The sequence below is a fragment of the Podarcis melisellensis genome, assembly GCF_964234715.1.
Source record: "Podarcis melisellensis genome assembly, chromosome: 1".
NCBI lineage: Eukaryota > Metazoa > Chordata > Lepidosauria > Squamata > Lacertidae > Podarcis > Podarcis melisellensis.
In genome coordinates, this window is record NC_138528.1 from 78,552,777 (window position 1) to 78,574,152 (window position 21,376).

The 21,376-nt window shown below is 42.1% G+C and overlaps 1 protein-coding gene across 1 annotated transcript; it reads right to left on the reverse strand.

Annotated features, from left to right (window-relative positions):
• Window positions 1–308: 308 nt before the first annotated feature.
• INCENP (inner centromere protein) lies at window positions 309–21,247 on the reverse strand. Its single transcript, XM_081926513.1, has 18 exons — window positions 21,237–21,247; window positions 18,724–18,868; window positions 17,068–17,175; window positions 15,716–16,425; window positions 14,260–14,296; window positions 12,474–12,501; window positions 11,824–11,914; window positions 8,455–8,506; window positions 7,873–7,987; window positions 7,652–7,789; window positions 5,600–5,709; window positions 5,393–5,513; window positions 4,928–5,050; window positions 4,075–4,247; window positions 3,469–3,583; window positions 3,163–3,261; window positions 1,732–1,882; window positions 309–620 (listed from the first exon to the last, which is right to left on the reverse strand). The coding sequence occupies exons 2-18, from the start codon at window positions 18,858–18,860 to the stop codon at window positions 418–420; spliced, it is 2,511 nt and encodes an 836-aa protein (XP_081782639.1). The 5' UTR covers window positions 18,861–18,868; window positions 21,237–21,247; the 3' UTR covers window positions 309–417.
• Between the last annotated feature and the right edge of the window lie 129 nt (window positions 21,248–21,376).

Sequence of the window (21,376 nt, forward strand, 5' to 3'; positions counted from 1 at the left end):
ATTTGTCAAGTGGAACTTATGTAGATAATAATCTCCTTTGGCAAATGCCTCAGAGCATCATCTATCATGGTATCAGCAGCTTGATTCTATCTAGCTTGGGCCATTAGACTTAGGAGTTTCCTTTAAATTATAAACTGGCATTCAGAGATCTGAACCTATAATTCCTCACTCTCAGCATGACATATTAACTACTATACCACGTAGACTCTTCCTAGCAGTTCAGTAAGTTAAATATAGGCCAAATGATTTTCACTCATCCTTGCCAATTTCAGCTGGCAATCTCTTCACCCCATCACAGAGACAAAAACTGCCTTAGAAGTGCAACATTTATTAATATAAACAAGAAAAAAGGGACTCAACATTTAGAAATACATTTCTTGAACAAAAATACCACACATCCATGAGATCTAGAAAACATCATATCTTTAAAGCATATGGTACATTTCTGCCACCTGGGAATGGTGGAGAGTTCCACACTGCAGAACTGGTGCGTTTGAAGTAACGTGGCTTGCTCTTCTTGAATATTTCTTCTAGTTTAGGGCTCTTCACAACTCCAAAGAGGGCAGTGGTGTCAACTGGTTTGTAATACTGATGTATAATTGCCTGGCTTAGTAGATTTCCTAAGGGAAAGAAGAACAGCGTACAGTCAGTTGAAGCCAATTAACCAAGTTTTATGTGCCATTAATAATGCTCATGAAGAACTCAACTCAAAGATAGTAGGTTGCATCCAATGAACCTAAGAGCCTGCTGGATCAGGCTAATGGCCCATGTAGTCCAACATTTTGTTCTCACAGTGAACAGATGCCTATGGGAAACCAGCAAATAGGATTCAAGCACTATGGTTTCTCGCAACTGGGAACGTTCCACTGCTCTTGTGAAAGACTTTCCATTAGCACAGTCCATTTTTTTTTAAAAAGGCCAGCATGGACTGAATAGTCTTTTTAAAAAAAAGAAAGGTGCCCTTTCATTATATCCCAGACTCAGCTTTACAGAACAGAAATACTGGGCATCAATACAGGGATGTAATTTTTATAATGTGTTCTACTTTTCTATACAGTAAGCCCACAACTTATGTAAGGGTTACATCCCTAAAGCCAAAATTGCATCTAGTCAAAACACATTGGGTTAAATGCCGGGTGGGATTGCCAATTTCATTTCCCTAGAACCCTGCCCCCTTTCTAATTTTTTTAAATTGTGATGTGTATAAAGCTGAATGCACTTAAGTTAAATGTCCATAAATAGTGAGCTTATTGTATTAATAAAAAGGTAGATAAATAAATAAATAGATAAATAAGACGATGATGTACTATATATTCTCAAACGACTTGGAAGTACCAACACCTGATTCCTAGCACTTTCCTAAGTTGCAGGCTGGAAGTTTGAAAAAAGTCCCCCCCCCCCCCCCGAGAACAAAGAAGATATTAATAAACACTCAAGTACTTGAGCATAAACATTAAGTAGACAGCATTGCAAGCTTGGTCAGACTAAAGGTTCGTCTATCCCAGCATCCAGTGGCCAGCTAAATGCCTCTTCCTCCTTTAAACCTAGTATTCAGGGGCATGCTGCTTCTGAACACACAAGTTCCATTCAGCTGTCATGACTAATAGCAGCAGATAGACAAATTCATGGAGGAAAAGCTAGTGGTCTTCGCACCTTCACCATCACACCTTGAAGCAGCCCATTCCATACAGTAATATAAGGAAAGATCAGCTATAAAGGATTCAAACAAACCAGTAGCCCAAGCAGGTATGGGCTTGCGGGGTTGACTCTCATCATCTGTTGAATCATCACTGTTCAAATCCATTCCATAATTATTCACATCAATCTTGGGCTGTTTAGGGCCTTGTGGTGTCATCGGGTAGGAATTACAGCTAGTAGAGTTCTGGAAAGAAGATGAGGAGAGAGCTAAGTCACTGGGTACAGAACCAGATTTTGCTGGCAAAGTTACAATCACAGAATTGTAGAGTTGGAAGGACCCACAAGGGTCATCTAGTCCAAACCCCTGCAATGCAGGAATCTTTTGCCCAACATGAAGCTTGAACCCACAACCTTGAGATTAAGAGTCTCATGCTTTACCAACTTAGTGTTGTTGCACTGCGCTAAAATCTCAATACAGCCTTTTAGGAAAGAACTTATTCTATCAGAAGAGCATGATGAATCACCACCACCTGACAAACTACAAGTCAATATGGCTAGCTTCACCCAGCAGCATGCCCCCCTCAATCAAAACACACTGCAACCAATCATGCCCTAGGCCCTCTGATCTCTCGCTCCACCAGCAACAAATCTCTTTTCAAAGTTAAAGAAGCACAACTTTTCTGACAATGGCCACATCATTATTCTTTAAAGGCCCCTTCTTTTATACAGTACAGCTTTCTCCATTGAGATAACCAGCTGTCAACCAGCAAGAAGGTGACAGTCCAAAGCAAAAATTCCAAATTCCAGTTAGCGTTAAGTTTATTTTCACACCAACTATAGCAAACCCAACTTGCCAACAGATCTGTACGTATTCTCCAATGTGTAACACGTGTCTAAATATTCTTCCTCATTCACAACTTCCTCCTTTTATTGGAGTGTGTGTTTTAAATTCTGCCACTGCACTTTCATGTTATGTCTCTGCCTACGAAATCCAAGGGAGTGAGGGAGAAGAGATGGTAAGATTCTCAAAATTCTCACATGTATGCAGTAAGTTTACCAAGAAGGGGAAATAGGGTCAGCAACAAAAGAACCCCCCCACACACATACAAAGTGGGGAGCAGCACCTCAATATTTTGCAATAAAATTTTACAGAAAAGTATTTGATTTTGGCCTGCTGCCCTTTTCAGGGTTTAAGATATATTGCTCCATTTAATGTAGCTGTTCACATAAGAGCAGCCTTCCCCAATCTTGTGCCCTCCAGGTGTTTGGACTACAACTCCTATCATGGGAGCTGCAGTCAATCTAGTGCTCCAGGTTGCAGAAGGCAGACTTGGAAATAACTGGGTCAGAAAAACATATGTGGGACTTTACGTTCAAAGCCTTTATTAAGTGGCCTCAAGGCACACTGAAGGTAATGTGCTTCTGTGGGTAGGCCTGTGCATTGCAGCACATGCTCTCTTATAGAGCAAGTCAACAGGGCCATCATTACTCCTTTCAACGCCTGATCTGTGGTTTGTAGCTCACCTCGATAACCACTGTTGTATTCAGTTGTTTGCTGGAAGCCTTGGCCTCAGCCTCAGAAGCTGCTTTCTCTCGCTTCTCTTCTTGTTGCCGCTGTTCCTGCTAAAACACCAAAAGGCCACACAGTGCTGTTGATAGGTTACTGCTTCCACCCTACACTTGATGACACAGTGCACTCCAGGAAGAAGCATACAGGGTCTGCCAATTTAAATTTCCCCTAAAGCAACTGGACCCAGACTTGGGGAGCTGAAAACATACCTTGTAGTATAAGGAATATATTCATGTGATAGAAACATGAGAACCACTTACCAATTTCCTCTCCTTTTCCTCTAACTCTTTTCTGAGTCGCTCCTTCTCTTTGGCTGCTGCTAAAACCTCTTTATGCAGCCGAGCAGCCTTCTCCTTCTCTTTCTGCTCATGCTCCCTTGCAGACAAAAGACACTTCATTACCATCCAAAGAAAGAAAGAAGGGGATCATGACCTTAAGCATGACCTGTACACCCAGCATTAGCTTGGGCAGCACTCCCAACAGCCTGAGGCATACACCTTGGGGCTCAAATCATTCCCCCCCTCACAGCTTCATCCATAGCCATATTTTTTAGATTGGTGAAAAGAACACCTACCCTTTCATGGGGTGGACGACTGTTGCGGCCTGGCCCAGCTCCCTGGGGGTGGGAGAGCAGCCCCATCCTCCCTTTGGTGCTAGCTGCTGGCTTCAGCTATGACTGGCAGTGGGGGATGATGGGATCGTCTGCCATTTTTTAAAATTTAAACTGGCCAGTATTAGCCTTTGAAGGGGGCAGGGCATCAGCGGCAGACCAGGAGGAGCAAGTCTTCACTCTGCCCTATATGGACTGGCTGTGCTGAGTGACTGGAAGCCTTCTCAAGTGGGTTGCTCAGTCATTCTGTTCTTACCGCTGTGCTTGGAGCCTCTCCTGTTCTCGCCTCTTCTCTAGTTCTCTCTCAGCAAACAGCTTTTTCTCCCTTTCTAGTTCCAACTGATGCTGCTCTGCAATCTTTCTAGCCCTTTCTTGTTCCTCTTCTTCCCTTTTTTTCTGCATTTGCTCCTTGTGCCTTCGCTCTTCCTCCTGAAAAGATAAGCACAGCAGGCTAGTGCTATTGCACTCATGCCCTGCTTTGGGACTAATAATAATAATAATATTTTTTTAAAAATAAATTTATTTATACCCCACCCATCTGACTGGCCACTGGGATGAAAGGATACTGGATTAGACAGGCCTTTGATCTGACCCAGCAGGGCCCTCCTTATAAAACAAAAAACTTTTGCCAATTCCTCTTAGCATAATGTCCTAAAGAGCTGTAGTGAAGTCATATAGATTATGCATAAACATCTGCATGGCAGGAATCAAATCCTCAACTCCACCTGGGAAAACCACCCTAAAGTATTCAGTTGCTATTCACCTATGTTTCATAGATGAATAGCAACAGTGAATACTTCAGGCAAGACAAACTTATGAATTAGACTTAGATTTCTAGTAAAGTTTCCCCTTCAGGTTGTCAACCTCTGAAGCTTGATGAAGAGGCAGACATTTTTATTTTTTTTAAAGATCCTTAACTGGAGCTATATACTATGCTAAAGTAGCAGTTACCTTAAAAATCACTACAGATTTGGTGACCGTGAAAGACATAGAAATACTTGAAAGAGTAGCCTCTTCAAGTCCTGCAGCTACATGGCTTTGAATTTAGCCTCAACAGGGGTGTGCCTACTGTCCTACATGGCCAGCCATCCCCACACCCCTGCCCTTACCAGCTGCAGAGCTCTTTTTTTACGGGCATCTTCTTCTTGTTTCCGCCGGGCTTCAAGTTCTTCCAACTTCTTGGCAGCTACCTTCTTCTTAACTTTGTCCTCTGCCAGTTTTTCCTCACGCACCTACAATAGGTTGTGTATATCATGTCATTATACAGGTCATGTTTCTTTTAAAAACAAGATAAGCCTAACACTGTAATGTAAGAGATATGTCCTTTATAACGTACCAAACACTCTAAGCCCTTCACTGTTTTCACAAGACAAACACATGGAGGGAGGGACTTGTTGGGTTGATAAGACTATCAACTAACAGCACAATCCTAACCAGGTCTACTCAGAAACTAAGTCCTACTGAATACAATGGGGCATATTCCCCTGATGAGAGTAGTTAGGATTTCAAAATAGATAATTAAACTCTGAAGAACACATGGTTCCAAAATGCTCTCTGGCCATATTCATGTTCACCTTCTCATTTTTCTCCTCATGCTGAGCAAGCTTTTGCTCAAGCCGCCTTCTCTTCTCTTCTTCCATCTGCTCTACCCGTTCCCGAGCCTGCAACACCTTGCGAAGGCGATCTTCGCGCTTCCTGATGGCACACAGGAGTTCAGTTAGAAAAAGCTCCAAGGCAGAACTAGGAAAGGAGTAACTGGAAGGATGTCTATGGATGCATACCGCTTTATCTCCTCCAGCCGCTGCTTTTTCCCCTCCTCCAGTTTCTGCCTCCTTAGTTGTTCTGCTTCCTCCCTCTTTCTTTGAGACTCTAACCGTTCTCTTTCCTTTTGCTGGGTAGGGACGGAAGTTCATTAGCACACATGAAAAGAATGATGTGTCTGTTAACAGTTACTGTAATATGGAAACCCACCCCCGGTAGAAGACAGGCAACAGAACTGGAAGGAACTATTCTCTCCACTGTGGCAAATGTTCCTAACAGTGAAAACATCCTTTGTAGTGAAAGTGTAGTAGCTACAAAAAGAGAGCACAAATTTAGCCACCAATTTTCCCCAAGAGCAAGATAGGCAAGAACTGCTCAATCCCTCACAATGCCTGTTCTACACTTCTTCCCTCCCCCCCCCCCAGCTAAATCACAGCAAACAGTTAAGTGATTAGACAACACTCTCTATAGTACTTGAATGTATTGTTAGACCTAGAGCATGCATCTTTTACTTATTTCAGAAAGGCTTTGATGCACCTTATGGTGGATTGGGTAGGAAGAATCACATAGCAACACCACACTGGTAATTTCTGTCTACCTTCTTGAAATATTGCACCCTACACTTCCTAATACACATGCAGTCTAGAAATGCCCAGACCTCAGACAAGCCATCAAGTGATTTGACAGGTAGATCTAGCACAAGACAGGGCTCCTTTGCCTTCAGCTACATAGAAGCAGATGCTATTTCCACTATCACCATCACACAATATTGACAGAAGCAACACACCTGCAAAAATTCTTTCATTTTGGCTACTTCTGTCAATATCCATGCATTAATAGAACTTGCAAGGAGTATAAAAATGCAGCAGCCAATATGATTGGGCTAGCTCATGGTTTTAAAAAAAAAGTTTGATCTACTGCCTTAGATGAAAAAACGAAGCTGATAGCTAACCTTAGCCTTTTAATCTGCCCAAATTAAGCTATGTAGTTACTTTCTAACAAACATAAGGTAGGAGGAAAATAGGTATCCCTGTTTAGAAGGACGTCTCCCTGAATTCAATGATCATACCAGGTAAGTGTGCATAATGGAAGTGAAAAAGCTCTGGACCACCAGTGCCAAGGCCAAGTCCACCAATGCAAACTGAACCAAGATCTTAAGAATGCATCTAGTTTCTTTTTTGCACTTTATTCTAAACTTAAAACAATTAAACAGAAAACATGTTAAGACATTCAAGAGAAGAAATGGCAGTTATTGATTATCGTGTTTTGAAATGGTTGTGGCTTTCTTACTACAGGGAAAATAGCACAATGCTACTACCCATTATCTACTTTTTAGTAAGATTACCCTAATAAGCACTAAATAAAATGCTAGAATTCCACCTTAAAAAGAGGAAGCAATGTTAAATCACTATGCAGGTTAAGAATGCCATTAGATAACACACCATGTTAATGATATACAAATACAGCTACTGTGAGACCAAATGTTGTTACTTACAACAAACCCCCGCTGTACGAAGAGAAGATTGAGAAATAATTAATGCCTTTGGAAGTTAGCACCCAAATTATCAGTATTTCATTGCCAACAATACAAAAGGACTAGACCACTAGTTGATATAGGATTTGCCCTATTCAACTCTCTTCACCAAATGACAGCAATCTGCCATGCTTCACCAGTCAAGCCCTGTTTAACCCAAGAAGAAGCAATGGATTTAACCAAACGGCATGCAATAAACTTATGCTAAAAGATCACTGAAAAGCTAAGCTATGGAGTGGGGATGGAGTAATTCACAACCTGCAGTCAAAGACATAAGCTGGTTGGCTCAACGCAAAGGAGAAATGTTGCTCTCATCCAATCCAATGCCAGTCCTTTCAGTCTCTTAAGCCCTCTTACTCTTTCAGCTCCTCCTTCCCTTAAGCCCATGTGAAGTTTTTGTACAATTTATTTCTTACATTTACATCCATCCTTTCATCCCTGGAACTCAAGGTGGTATACATGGATTTAAAAACAAAACAAAACAAAACAAAACAAAACAAAACAAAACAAAACAAAACAAAACAGGACTTCACTCTACCTGGGGAGTGGCCTGGATAGGAGTGTTTTGTTTGATGAATGATTTCATGGTTGCACTTCGACTCAAAGAGCCAGGGGTCATCATGAGCACTCGGTTCTTATGCACTGTATGCAAGAATGTCTTGAAAGGACGGACAACCTGAAAAATACAGGAAGTGATCAGTCCTTGGAAGGCAAATGATGGGACCTGGTTCGCTCCCAAAGATGGAATTCTCGACTTACTTTGCTGGCAGGGCACTGAGGAGATACAGCCCTTTTCCTTGCAGGGGAGAAGTCCTCCTCTGAGTGCTGTCCTTCATCTTGCTCATAAACTGCCCTTTTATAGCTTGGCTTCCTCCTGTAAATATTAAATATGAATACAGGGCTCATTTTATAGGATGCACCAGCAGAGAAATCAACCACCTCCTTGTCTCAGAATTACCATGGGAAGTACAGGACTCTGGCTCCATTCTCTGTTGCTTAGGGTCCTTTGAGGCCAGAAGAAATATAGCTGCTCAGTTAAGTATTTTAATTAACTATCCTCTCACATAGGAGCTACCCATCAACCAGCCAATGGACCTGCTCTCCTATTCTCATGATGCTTACAGTCTTCTCTGAAAATCCTCTCTCCTCACAGGAGAAAAAACCTGTAAGAATACCCATCTTGTATCTTCCCTTCACTTCCTCTCCTTCCATTCTTCCACTGTTTAGATCCTAGCACCTTCAACCTGCATACAGGTGTCAACCAAACAGAACAATTAAGCACTTAATCCTCAGATATCATCTTGTTTTGCTCCATGGAGGTTTTGTCCGAAGAAAACATACCTAGCACTCTGGGGCTGCTTTTGCACCTCATCAGTCCTTTCAGAACTTTCCCCTGCATACAGAGAAAGAGAGCTGCAATTAGTGATGGTGAAAGTGTTTTATGTAGCAAAGGCCTGAAGCCAAAGTTGTTTAGTCAACAAATATATGAATACTTATAATTGTCAGGGCAGAGTTATTATTAATTATTATGATTATTAGACCTATACCATAGATCTCAGGGCAGTTCACACCATAAAGTTACAATATAAAAAAGGCAAAATACATAATAAAAATAAGAACAGAAACAAACCAATAACCCCCCTTTCCACAAAACATTTAAAAGGGAATCGGTGGTAATCAGCCAACGGCCAGGTTAAGGAGAAACATTTTCACCTGGCACCTAAAGGTGTATAATAAAAGTGCCAACTGTACCTCCCTGGGGAGAACATTTCACAAATGGGGAGTACAGTACTGTAGAAAAGGACCATTCTCATGTTGTAACCCTCTGGACCTCCTGTGGAGGCACATAAAGAAGGGCCTCAGAGGATGACCTCAGGGTCTAGGTAGGTTCATATGGAGACAGCCAGTCCTTGAGGTATTGCTGTTCTGAGCTGCTGAAGGCTTTATAGGTCAAAACCAGCACTTTGAATGGGGCCCAGAAACTAAATGGCAGCCAATGCCACTGAATTCTGCATTAGCTGAAGTTTCCGAACCATCTTCAGAGACAGTCCAGCACTGCAATAATCTAACCTAGAGGTTTACCAGAGCATAGACAACAGTAGTTAGGCAGTCCCTGTCCAGATAGGGGCACAGCTGGGCCACCAGCAGAAGCTTATGGAAGGCACTCCGCATCACTAAGGTCAACTGAGTCTCAAGATTCAGTTACAGATAGGTAGCCGTGTTGGTCTGCCATAGTCAAAAAAAAAAAAAAATCCTTCCAGTAGCACCTTAAAGACCAACTAAGTTAGTTCTTGGTATGAGCTTTCATGTGCATGCACACTTCTTCAGAGTCTCAAGAGATAGAAATGGATCCAGAAGCACCTTCAAGCTCCATACCCACTCCTTCAAGGAAGTGTAACCCCATCAAGAGCAGGCAACATCCTAGTCATTTGGTCTAGGGAACTGCCCACCAGCAGTGTCTCAGTCTTATTTGGATTGAGCTTCAGTTTGTTGCCTCTCATCTAGTCCATTACTAAGGCAAGACAACAGTCCTGCACATCCACTACCTCTCCTCCAGATGTAAAGGAGAAGTAGAGCTGTGTGTCACCAGGATATTGCTGACAATGTACTCCAACCCTCTGGATAACTCCACTCAGTGGTTTCATGTAGATGTTGAACAGCACAGGGGATAAAATCAAACCTTGAGAAGGCTCCCACACATTGAAGGCTCCAGGGAACTGATGAACACTCCCAAAGCAACGCCCTCTGGGAACAACCATCCAAGTAGGATGCCACCCACCCGTAGCTTGGGCAGCTGCACCAAAATGATACCACGGTTGATAGCATTGAAAGCCACTGAGAGGTCAAAGAAAATTAACAGGACAACATTTCTCCTGACAGTGGTCCTCACACAGGGCAACCAAAGCAGTTTCTGTGCCAAAATTGGGCCTAAACCCCCAATAGATATAGAAAATCAGTTTCCTGCATAAGCACCTGGATCTGATCCAGGAAAGAGACACAAACAACTGGTTGGTAGTTACTTAGATTTTCCAAATCCAGGGAGGATTTGTTAAGGAGTGGTTTCATCACTGCCTCCTTCAAGTAGGCAGGGACTAGCCCCCTCTCGCAAGGAGGCATTAATCACCTCCCTGGCCCAGCCAGCTTTCCCCTCCCTGCTAGTTTTTAACCAGTCAAGAGGGGCAAGGGTAAGAGCCCTAATGTCACCCTGACCAATCCAAGCACCTTGTCCACATCCTCAAGCTTTACCAACTGAAACTCATACAACACAATAGGACTAGCCAGTGCTCTGGACACCCCATGAGATTCATCTGCTGTAACAGCAGTAAAGATTTTATCCCCAAAATGCTTTGCAAACAGGTCACTATCAGCTACTGTTGGTTCCACCACCTCCTTTGGGCCAGAATGTAAAAGGTCCTGCACTACCCAGAAGAGGATGCAATGGAGGCAGCAAATTATGTTGTCTTTGCTGCCTTCACTGTCACTAGGTACGCTTGACGATGAACCCTCAGCACTGTTTGGTTGCATTCAGCTGGATCTTTCCTCCACTTACATTTGAGTTGTCCCCCAGCTTGTTTCCTTGCCCTAAGCTCTGGAGTATACTGTTTACTTCCCTTATAGACATAATTCTGATTTCTAGAATTTCAATATGTAGCAAATCAAGCTTGTGTAGACTCAGTACATTGGGCTGTGTATTAATGAAATGTTTCTTTAAAAACAGAATACTACTAATTGGATTTTGCAGAAGTGACTTGGTGGAGCACTTCTTGGGTATGCCTGTCTTATGCATATTAATGGAAGCCCAGATGGGTTTCTTCACTTGCTTTCCAAGTTTATACTGAACAGCAAGAGGTGAAACCTACTTTAGACTAAGCATATTGCCAATACTTGATGAGATTTCATCCTTATTCAGCAAATATGCAGGAATACATTCTGTGAGTCTCTTGGGACCTGGCACCTGCCTAGCAGGCAGGCATCTTCCAACATACGCAAGACCCTTTTTCATTTGGGCAGGAAGAGGTTGATCTGAAAGTTGGGCATATTGACATTAGTCCCTTGTCATGGTCAGATCACTTGCGGTTGAGATTTATGAGGATGGTTTGGCCTTGGAAGCTGATGGATCCAGTAGGTTTCCAGGTTGCTCCAAGGGATTTTCTGGCTGATATGACGTGTACTCCTGTCAAAGCTGTGGCTGACCTCTGGAAATCTGAATGGCTCAGGCTCTTAACATGATCACCCCTGAGCGCCACTTCATGGAGCTCGTTTGGCTCCTTAGTATATTCCAGAGCTTAGGGCAAGGAAACAAGCTGGGGGACAGCTCAAACGTAAGTGGAGGAAAGATCCAGCTGAATTCCTGTGTATGTGACATAGCCAAGTTTGCTATGAATTTTTATAGGACCCTTCCTTTCCAAGACCTCATGGCAGCATACAGTGCTTCCTCACAACAATTTTTCAATGTAGATTAGTTCAAGAGAAAACTGGCTGAAGCTCACCTCATTAACTTCATGGCCAAACTAGGATTTGAACCTGGACTTCTCAGTCAAACACTAATACACCATTTACTATACCACATTGGCCAGTCAAGTCATTATTTTTGCTTGAGCAACTGAGCATCTTGCAAATAATAGGCTTGTAAACTTGCTTTTCCTCAAAATACATTCTATCCAACTCACCGTTGACCTTCTCTGCTACTTAGCCAAGGAGTATACTGACCTTTGTCATCTCCATCTTGTTCCACAGGTTTGATAACTGCTTGCAGACTGGCCTTGTGAGAACGAAGGGACATGCGAGGGTTCTCATCAACCTGCAACAAAGGCAAATTCCTTCTCAGTACAAGCCCCTCCCATAGATGTGTAATCACTAGACAACTAAGTGGGCCCTTTAACGATTTAGCACAAATAATGTTAGGCAGACTAAGCCCCTTCGAGTATCTCTAAAAATGATGTTGGCACTTCAGTGAGAGCCATAGGAAAGTAGTCATTCCAGGACAGCACTCAGGTTCACTAATGTGGAATCCAACATGCGCAGGCTCAAATGATGCAATCATGAACTTCAAAGGATTGACTACAGATTAAGTCTGTGTGTGTTTAACTCTGAACGTGCAGTTTCTGTCAAAACATCTCATCCAGCATGTCAGTGTTGAGCAGGTCTGGAGGCAGGACAGATGTACCCTGAAGATGCACCATGGAATGCCATCCAACTCTTCCATGCACATTACACTCCCCCTTGCTTGAGTCTGGATGGTTGCTAACCACACAGTTCTACCCAAAAATGAGTCACATAGAGTTGAGTGGGGCTTACTGCTGGGTAAATGGGTATTGGATTGTGGCCTTAAACTTCTTTTAGTCTTCTTTAGAACTTACCTTCTGAGATGGTGGCTCTATCATCAATCTAAGAGAGAAAAGGTATGCATATTTTTAAAAGTAAAAACTTTGCAAATTCCTTTCATGCTTCTATCTTGCAGCATGAATTTTAATTGGTCTTATCATTTCATTGTATCTTTAAATGCATTGAAGTAATGAAATGAAGTTATCAACCTATCAGCTGAACTCTAGCCTCAGCTCATACTAAACTACAGAAAGCCCATACAACACCTCACTGCTGCCATGCTTTCAAAAATAGATTCACCATTTCCTTTCTCTTCTGTCTGGGTACAAGTCTAGTTATTTAATACAATTTCCGCAAAAAATACATTGTGTATGTGGTGTCACTGACAACTTGAAACCTGTGCAGAGGAGGGTGGCCAAGATGATAAATGGTCTGGAAACCAAGCCTTATGAGGAACAGTTAAGGGAGATGGGTATGTTGTACTGAAGGCCTTAAAGGCATCCAGGGAAAGTAACAATACTGGCATTTCTTTAGATTGCAATTCATAAATTATATCAAGAAACCTTCTTGCCGATCCTGCAATGCTTCAAAATGGCATGAAGCATGTCCGGTCAGGGGAGATGTAGGTTATAAAAACATCCAAGTACTTCACTATAATGGCAGCGAAAAGCTTAGCGTCCACATTTATAAGTGCTATTGGTCTGTACAAGTCCACTTTTGTGGAATCTTTACCCAGCTTCAGAGTTTCCTAAAGCATAATGTCCGTTCCTTCCTTTTGCAAGATAGAGTCTACCTCTGCTCTTTTAACAACAGCACCTGAACCTTTTACATTAAGCAATCACACTTTCACCAATCTATAAGATTCTACCATAATGTGGAGGGAAGTTCAGTAGGGCAGAAAAGAAAAGAAAAGAAAAGAAAAGAAAAGAAAAGAAAAGGAAAGGAAAGGAAAGGAAAGGAAAGGAAAGGAAAGGAAAGGAAAGGAAAAGACAGAACTACCATGAGGGGCTGTTAATAGGGTTGAGAATAGTAAGACTTGTACTGTCAGAATAAGTACCTAGACTTTGACCAGATCTATAAATAAAATAGTGAACTCTGTAACCATAATTTGCCAAGAATACAGGCTTGGAGTCTCTTGGAGTTTCACCTGCTCAGGAGTCTATGAGCCCACTCTAAATCTACTGGAGACAGTGAGATTCATAGTCCTGTTGATTATAAATGCATCCATACCTCCCCCTCCCTCTTTTTCAGGTAAATAATGAAGGTTAAGGTTTTTCCACCTATTCTTCTAGCCTAAGTGATAGATAATCAGTTGTCATTTGGAGCAATTGAATTTCAGACTGCTTTTCAAGGGCTGTATTCACAGCTTCATTACTTGTTTTGGAAATTTCTTTAAGGTTCCTGATAGCGTGTCAAACCATCTTTCAAAGGGGGCTAGAGTAGTTCCCAGTCTGAAGCTAGCACTTGCTGGATTTAGGTTATATAAGCATATGACACTCTATCATCCCACATTTAGAAAGCTGAGCTCCTGTCTTTTTGTTGATGTGCCATTTGAGAGTCTGAGGCCTTGTCCAAGCCCTCAGAACAGATGCTTCCTCCCTTAAATCAAGTTTTAGCATTTTGCTTTTTGGACTTTGTAGTCCCCGGAGCATTACCTTATTGGAGCTGTAAACTGCTGTATGTTAAATCGCTTTTTAAAAGCCCACTTGATGTGTTTATCTTCTTGTGGTAGTTATGCTACCATTTAGCTCCTCAGTTAGCCACGTCTCCTAAATTCATCACTTTAAAAAATAATAATCTAAGATTCTAATTCCAACTCACCCAGATTCAGTAATTTCTTCAGCCACAGCAACATGACCTGAATGAGAAGAGACATGAGGTTACATCTCCAACAAAGTCAAACATCCGCAGAAGCATCCTGGCTCTTACACAGCACCTCACAATATATAACAGCATCCTGGACCTCCTTAAGCACCACTGGGATCTACCAGTGGCTAAGGGACAAGTGCTCAAATTTTAAAATCTTCAGTACTGGAAAAATCATTTGCTGTGACTGGAAAAGTTTTCGCTAATTCCGCCTGGTAAGGAGTCTGAAACACATTCTCAGACAGACACCTGACAATGGTTAATTTATACTCCAGGACTACTTTCTGTAGCATATACAGAATGCATTAGCTTCCCTACATCACAAAATTGTCAGCAAGCAATAAGCTGGATGCAGCTGTTCCTTTTGTAGCTGGAGGATGAGAGTAGGATGTTGTGATGTGCTTTGTGAGACAGTGTATACAGATCTCGTGGTGGCCACTATTTTTCTTTTATTTAAAATGTTTATTGCCCATTATTCACTGCACATGCTAATTCCAAAGCAGGTTACAAATTAACACAAATCTACACACATCACTGGCAGGCATCCCAAACATTTTATGACCATGCCTCTTCTCATTGGAGAGCCAGTGTGGTGTGGTGGTTAGGAGCGGTAGTCTCATAATCTGGAGAACCGGGTTCACGTCTCCGCCCCTCCACATGCAGCTGCTGGGTGACCTTGGGCCAGTCACACTTCTCTGAAGTCTCTCAGCCCCACTCACCTCCCAGAGTGTTTGTTGTGGGGGAGGAAGGGAAAGGAGAATGTTAGCTGCTTTGAGACTCCTTAAAGGGAGTGAAAGGCGGGATATCAAATCCAAACTCTTCTTCTTCTTCTTCTTTGGAGCCTCTGGCTATGCACACATTTATGTAAGCACTTGGCAGTGATTGTTCCACAGCAGCTTCATGTCTCTGGATCACTTTCCTCTGAGATACAAAGTTGATGCATCGCCCCAAACTGGCAGAAGACCTACCTTCTCAGCTGGCAACTGATGGGCAGCAAGTATGGGACATTTTGGCAGCATCCACCTATCCCAAGAACCAACTATTGCTAAGTGCCCCCAAAGCTAAATGATAGCAGTAGGTTTCCCCTAGATGTACTTAAGGCCTGCACCACATGACTTAGGATAGATTTAAAAAATAGGAAGCAGGTGTTTCAAGACAAAGTCTCACTGAGTATAGAGTAAAATTATTCCAATACATCACCTTCAATTTTAAACCTTACTTTTGCCTTGAGTTATTGGAAACTACAAAGGAAGTTATCAAGAGAGTGGAAAGAAGCCTAACCAAAATAATAAATAAAGAAAAAAATCTTAAATATTGGAAGCATTTTGCAGTTCATATCAAGCAAGCCTGCTACAAGGTAAAAACAGCAACACTTTTTTTGGTACTCTTATCTCACATTATTGAAACTTACAACTTTCATGCCTAGCAGATAATGACTGCTGGGATGTTTTCCGCTTTGACAAAGACTTCCGACTAGATCTCCGGATCATTCTTTCCCTTTTAGTACTGAGTGAGTATCTCTCAGCCATAGAGGCTCTGGAGGTCCTGCTTAGGCGGACTGAGCGACGGTTTGCTTTTGAAGTAGTGGGTGCTTGTGAGCTCTGGTTTAACTTCTGAGCAGCCTCTGATTCAGAAGCCCAGCGGTCCTCTTGGTTCTGGGCACTTGGTTCTTGGTTCTGAGTGCCGGATTCTTTGTTTTCAGCGGCACCGGGTACTTCTGCTATTTTCATCTTGCATATTCCCCGTCCCTCTTTTATTTCGGCTTCAGGAGTTTCTTTCGCCACAAGGCAAGTTTTGGTCAAAGGTGATTTCTTTATAGGAGACCCCTCCTCAGATAATTTAAGAGTCAAATCAGCTGTATCTGTCTGAGGTAGCACTTTTTTTGCCTGCAGTTCTGCACTACGCCTCTCATTAGCACTGATTACTACTAGTGGTAACCGATCTTTGGCTAAATTGAAAGATAGTTTCTTAAGAGGAGCATCTGAGACGCTGGCAGATGAGGCAGCCCGAGATCTAGTAACACGATGACAAGGCGAGGCATTCTCTACATTGATTTCCAAGTTTTTCCGACTTCGGGTAATACGTTTGGAAAATAACCGAGTACTCTCTCTTCTTGACAACCTGATAAAAGAAACACATTGTAAGGAAATCAATGGGGACTAAGCTCACTGCATGCCAAAGCTGGCAGAAATGGAGTCATAAAACCAATTTGGTGTTGCAAGGGACAATAGCGTAGCTGAACTGAAAAATCCTAGACAAACTGAGTGAGAAATGTTACATCAACAATTTACCACTTATATATCATTCAAACCTTGGGCTGATGAAATTACTGTGAATCAGTATTTATTTTAAAGATTTATACCTTGTCTTTTGATTCAGGGTAACTATGTTGCTTACATCAGACAACAGACTAAGAGACTGGCTGATGGACAGGGACAGACAGAGGGATTCCTTTCAGATTTGCAGTCCTAGGACACCTGGTAGATGGAGTTAGGAAAGTCCTATCCTTGTTGTGATGTGCTTTGTGAGGTAGTGTGTGGAGATCTCCTGGCGGTAATTATTTTTAATTTTAAAAAACATTTACAATCCATCCCTCGTTACAAAAGCACAAAAGCACACATTTTTAAATCTTCAAAATATATTTAGCTAATCAAATAAACACTGCAACCCAATCTAGTCATTTTCCTGAAGTAACAACTAGGAATTTTAAACATTATCTTCCAGATTATTCCCTGCTACGTAGCCCACAAATACATTCCCTACCTCTTTGTAGCAAAGTGATCATTCTTAACAGAAGAAAAACGCTTCTTTTTCCTATGACTCTTCTGTGATGGTGTTTTTGGCATCAGCTCAGGTTCATCACTGGAGCCACTATTTTGAGATAAGAGCAGCAGTTTAAATTCTGGTCTGCTAAGTGCCTTTACCTAGGAATATTGCCAACTACTCACTGAATTTCTTATTTCAGACCAATTCACAAAATTCATGCTGTAGGATTGGAACAATCAAGGTATCGATTCCTACAGAGGAATTGGAGACCAAGAATGTCAACATTTTCCTCAGAAACAATGGCTTGATGACAGGCTAAAATTGAAGGTATCCCACTTTCATTCAAAGTTCATCTTTCAAGTTCTCATTTTGGTAAAGACTAGGAAAAAACATTGTTTGAAGTTCAGGATATTGTTTGCAGCTTGGGATTCTTTTACCAAAGCCAGTCTGGTTTCTGACCCTGGCACAGCATCAAACTTCCTGAAACCCAGAGACTAATGACACTGAATAAGATGGTAGCCTGATACAATAAAATTCTGTACTGTACTACATCTGACGGAGTAATCACTTTGTTGTATACTCCCACATGAGAAAACACATTAATACTGTAACATATTCTCTAATAATATAGCATATGAGAATTATATGCCCTACAATTGTAGCTTTAGCTTCCAAGTATGTAATCTCGCTTTGGGGTAAAACCAAAAAGCTCAACAACTTCAATCCTAAAAAAACTTTGGTCGGCCCTCCCTCACGGCCCTTCACTTCATCAAATCTTTTCGAAAAAAGTTTGGACACCACTGACTTATGGCAACCAGCTAACATCCAACCAGAAGCATTCATTCTGTCTTGCCAGAGTAGTGCAGGCTCTGGTTATCTCCCGCTTGGACTACTGCAATGTGCTCTATGTTGGGCTACCTTTGAAGGTGACTTGGAAACTACAACCAATCCAGAATTCGGCAGCTAGACTGGTGACTGGGAGTGGCTGCCGGGACCATATAACACTGGTCCTAAAGGATCTTCACTGGTTCCCAGTACGTTTCCAAGCACAATTCAAAGCCCTAAATGGCCTTGTCCCAATAATAATAATAATAATAATAATAATAATAATAATAATAATAATAATTTGAATTTGAATTTATATACCGCCCTATACCCAAGGGTCTCAGGGTGGTTCAATATACCTGGAGCATTTCTACCCCCACTGCTCAGCCCAGACACCAAAATCCTCCTCTGAGGGTCTGCTGCTGGTTCCTTCACTACGAGAAGCAAAGTTACAGGGAAACAGGCAGAGGGCCTGCTCGGTAGTGGCACCGTCCCTGTGAAATGCCCTCCCTTCAGATGTCAAGGAGATAAAAAACTACACAACTTTTAGAAGACACCTGAAGGCAGCCCTGTATTGGGAAGTTTTTAATATGTGATGTTTTATTATGTTTTTAGATATGCTGTAAGACACCCAGATGGGCGGGCTGTAAAATAAATAAAGTAAATATCTTTTCCTTGCAGATTTACCGTTGCCTTGATTTAAAATTAATCTAGCGTGGGTAACAAACCTAGTCTTAACCTATGGTTATGGGCTGTTGCGATTTCAATGGATTCATAGAACAAAAAACTCATGCTTTGGGGCACCATTTCTAGATCTCTTGCTCATACCTCGTAAACATCTTTTTAGCCTCTTCAATAATCTCATCCATCCACACACAGTCATTGTTGTCAATATTTTGTAGAAATTCAGCAAGTTTCTTCCTTGCACGTTCTTCCGGCATCACTGGGTTCCCCATCTTCCACATGGCTTGGCCTGCAAAAATGAAAGAGACTTCTTGCTCAAGGCACAAAAAAACAAAAATCCATTCATCTCCCCACAAATGGTAGGACGTATATTGCAACAATGTAAAACAGCATCATGCTGCTGCAAAACTCAAATGGTTTTCTCAACCTTCTGCCTACCTCCTATACCTCAAGGCCACTCTACATCTTAAAAACAGAAGTGAGCAAAAGGAAGCAGGATCTGTGGCTTTCACTACACATCTCTTGCAAAAAATATAACCAGACAGCCAGTGTCAACTGCTGCAACCTCTCACATGTTCCCATTAAATATTGTTATAGTGGTGGGGGGGGGGGACTATACCCTAGAGATTATTAAATGGCTGGATTTTGATTACTGGAATGTGAAGGGAGAAATATAAGCTGCAGAGAAATTCCTGAGCTGGCCTATGCAAAATGACCTGGCCAAGCTAGGGTTAACTAAAAAACACACCTGTCCAGACAGGTATTCGGAAGGTTGCCATGGTAACTATGTTTGAGGCAACAGGAAAAGGGAACCTGGTAGCAATGTGTACTGGGAAAAAGAAGCAGGAAGAGGGCTGGGATCTATCTTTGGGTGGGCTATCTGCAGAGTTGGGTTGGAGAGATGCCTTGGACTCCAGGGCTGCACTGCTGTGGGGTACAAGTTCCTTTTGAAATGACCATGCTGTAAGGTCTGGAATCCCTCCATGCAGACTAAAAGTGTAAATAGGTGAATAAACCATATTTCTTAAAGCTACAACAGCCTCTGCCGTGTCTCAGTTTTCGAAAGGAACAGAGACACTGGGTGAGTGCCTGGAGCCCCATTGACTCTTGCCACCATTCGGCAGAGAGAAGGGTAGGCACCCAACTATATGCCATTTTAATTTTTTTAAAAATACATGTTGTCACATACGCATTGGGACAGGAGGAACGCCTACTTCTGTAATGTGTGACACAGCCCTGAGGCTGCAATCCCATGTCCCGGGAGCCAGTGCAGCTATTAAGGCCCTCACTGAACACAGAACTACTGCTGAATAAGGACACACATGATTGTCGTGCAAAGTTGTAAACTTACATACAAGATACATGCAGTAACAATCTCAGTTTTTACCTAGCATTTGTTTGTGCAAATATCTTTTTCATAAATAATGCTCCTCCTGATGTTAATATCCAGTGGATATTAAGCAAGCACTCAACCTATTTTTTGCACTACGCTTTTACACCTCCTTCAACGCTAGCTTTGCTTCCCCTCCCTATGGCCATTTTGCATGCTTCTCCTCCGCCCACCTCCTTCCTGCCATTTCCGCTTTCCCAGAGATTCAAAAACATCACACATGCCCACAAATTTATATTTTAAATAGATAAAATCTATTCCACAGTTGAAATGGGAGCAGTTAATAGTAATCAAAGGAAAAATTCAAGTGCTACCATATTGAACTGGGGAACAGGTACCTCCCAATAAAAAAGCAGTCAGAAAAGACAGGAGTCCCCATTCTTCCTAGTCTGAATCTTATTTAGTATGCAAACTTTTTTAAAGAACAGTGCAAATCTGTATGCAAATCAAAGGAATGCAAGCCTTGGCATGAAGCTGAGTGCTGGATATGACTTGAGATATGTTTTCTTAACAGAAAGTATGTTAATCTTCACCAAGCCATAGGAAAATGCTACAGAATTGTTGCAAAACTACCTTACCTCAGACAACCAACTGAGTATTCAGAATTAAGTACACTACAGGGCTTTTAAAATTCAATTCCCTCTCTCTCAGCAGCAGCCACAGACTCTTCCAAACTGCAGTATGGAATGACAAACTACTTTACCTCGAATTTGCACTGACAAACAATTGTTGTTTTTTTTAAATGCAAAAACAAGCTATTTCACAGCAGAGTCACAAGCAGCATTGACACCTGTCTTTGCTGCCACCTTTTGCTTGGAGCACACAACTTAAAATCTTAGCTTTCTCTATTTCTATGGATGATTCCAATTTCCCCAGGAAAGGGAGACTTAATAATGGTTTATACAGAAGCGACTTTTTCTAACTTCAAATTCACTCTGCCTTTTTGATATCTCCATTTTTCTCCTCCCATTCCTCCTGTTCGGGCTTGCCCTGCTAAATTCAAACGGTACCTGGCAGCCGAATACGGAAACGAAGAGACTCTCTTGTTACTGAGAACGAGCTGATGGAGAGTAAATACCCCTGAACTTGTGTATGCTTACAATACCTCCCTGCAGTCTAGCCTGACCCTCAGCCCACCAGTTCCCGAAAGAGTCGCCAAGCAGCCTGGCATCCCCTCCGAATAGTTCCCAGGCTGCAACCCTATAAAAGACCCGCTTACCCAGACCACGTCCTATAAAGAGGTTGGGGTGGGGGTGAGGAAACCTACTGAAGCCCAAGGAGAGCGCAGCTACGACCTCTTCGCGCACCAATTTGCATTCGAGCCATGCAAAAAGAATAGGTTTTTGTAAGCTCCTGTCCATTCCCAAACACAAGCCTGGTCAGTAACACATGGTGTTAGGCATAAAG

What these genes read in the sequence shown, in the direction of transcription:
- INCENP (XM_081926513.1), bottom strand. Translation starts at nt 18,860, where the DNA reads ATGTGGAAGATGGGGAACCCAGTGATGCCGGAAGAACGTGCAAGGAAG. An exon ending in GAAGAAATTACTGAATCTGG is followed by an intron (nt 12,502 to 14,259) that starts GTGAGTTGGAAT and finishes TTTCTCTCTTAG; the next exon opens with ATTGATGATAGAGCCACCAT. An exon ending in ACAAGATGGAGATGACAAAG is followed by an intron (nt 8,507 to 11,823) that starts GTCAGTATACTC and finishes CTCTGTATGCAG; the next exon opens with GGGAAAGTTCTGAAAGGACT.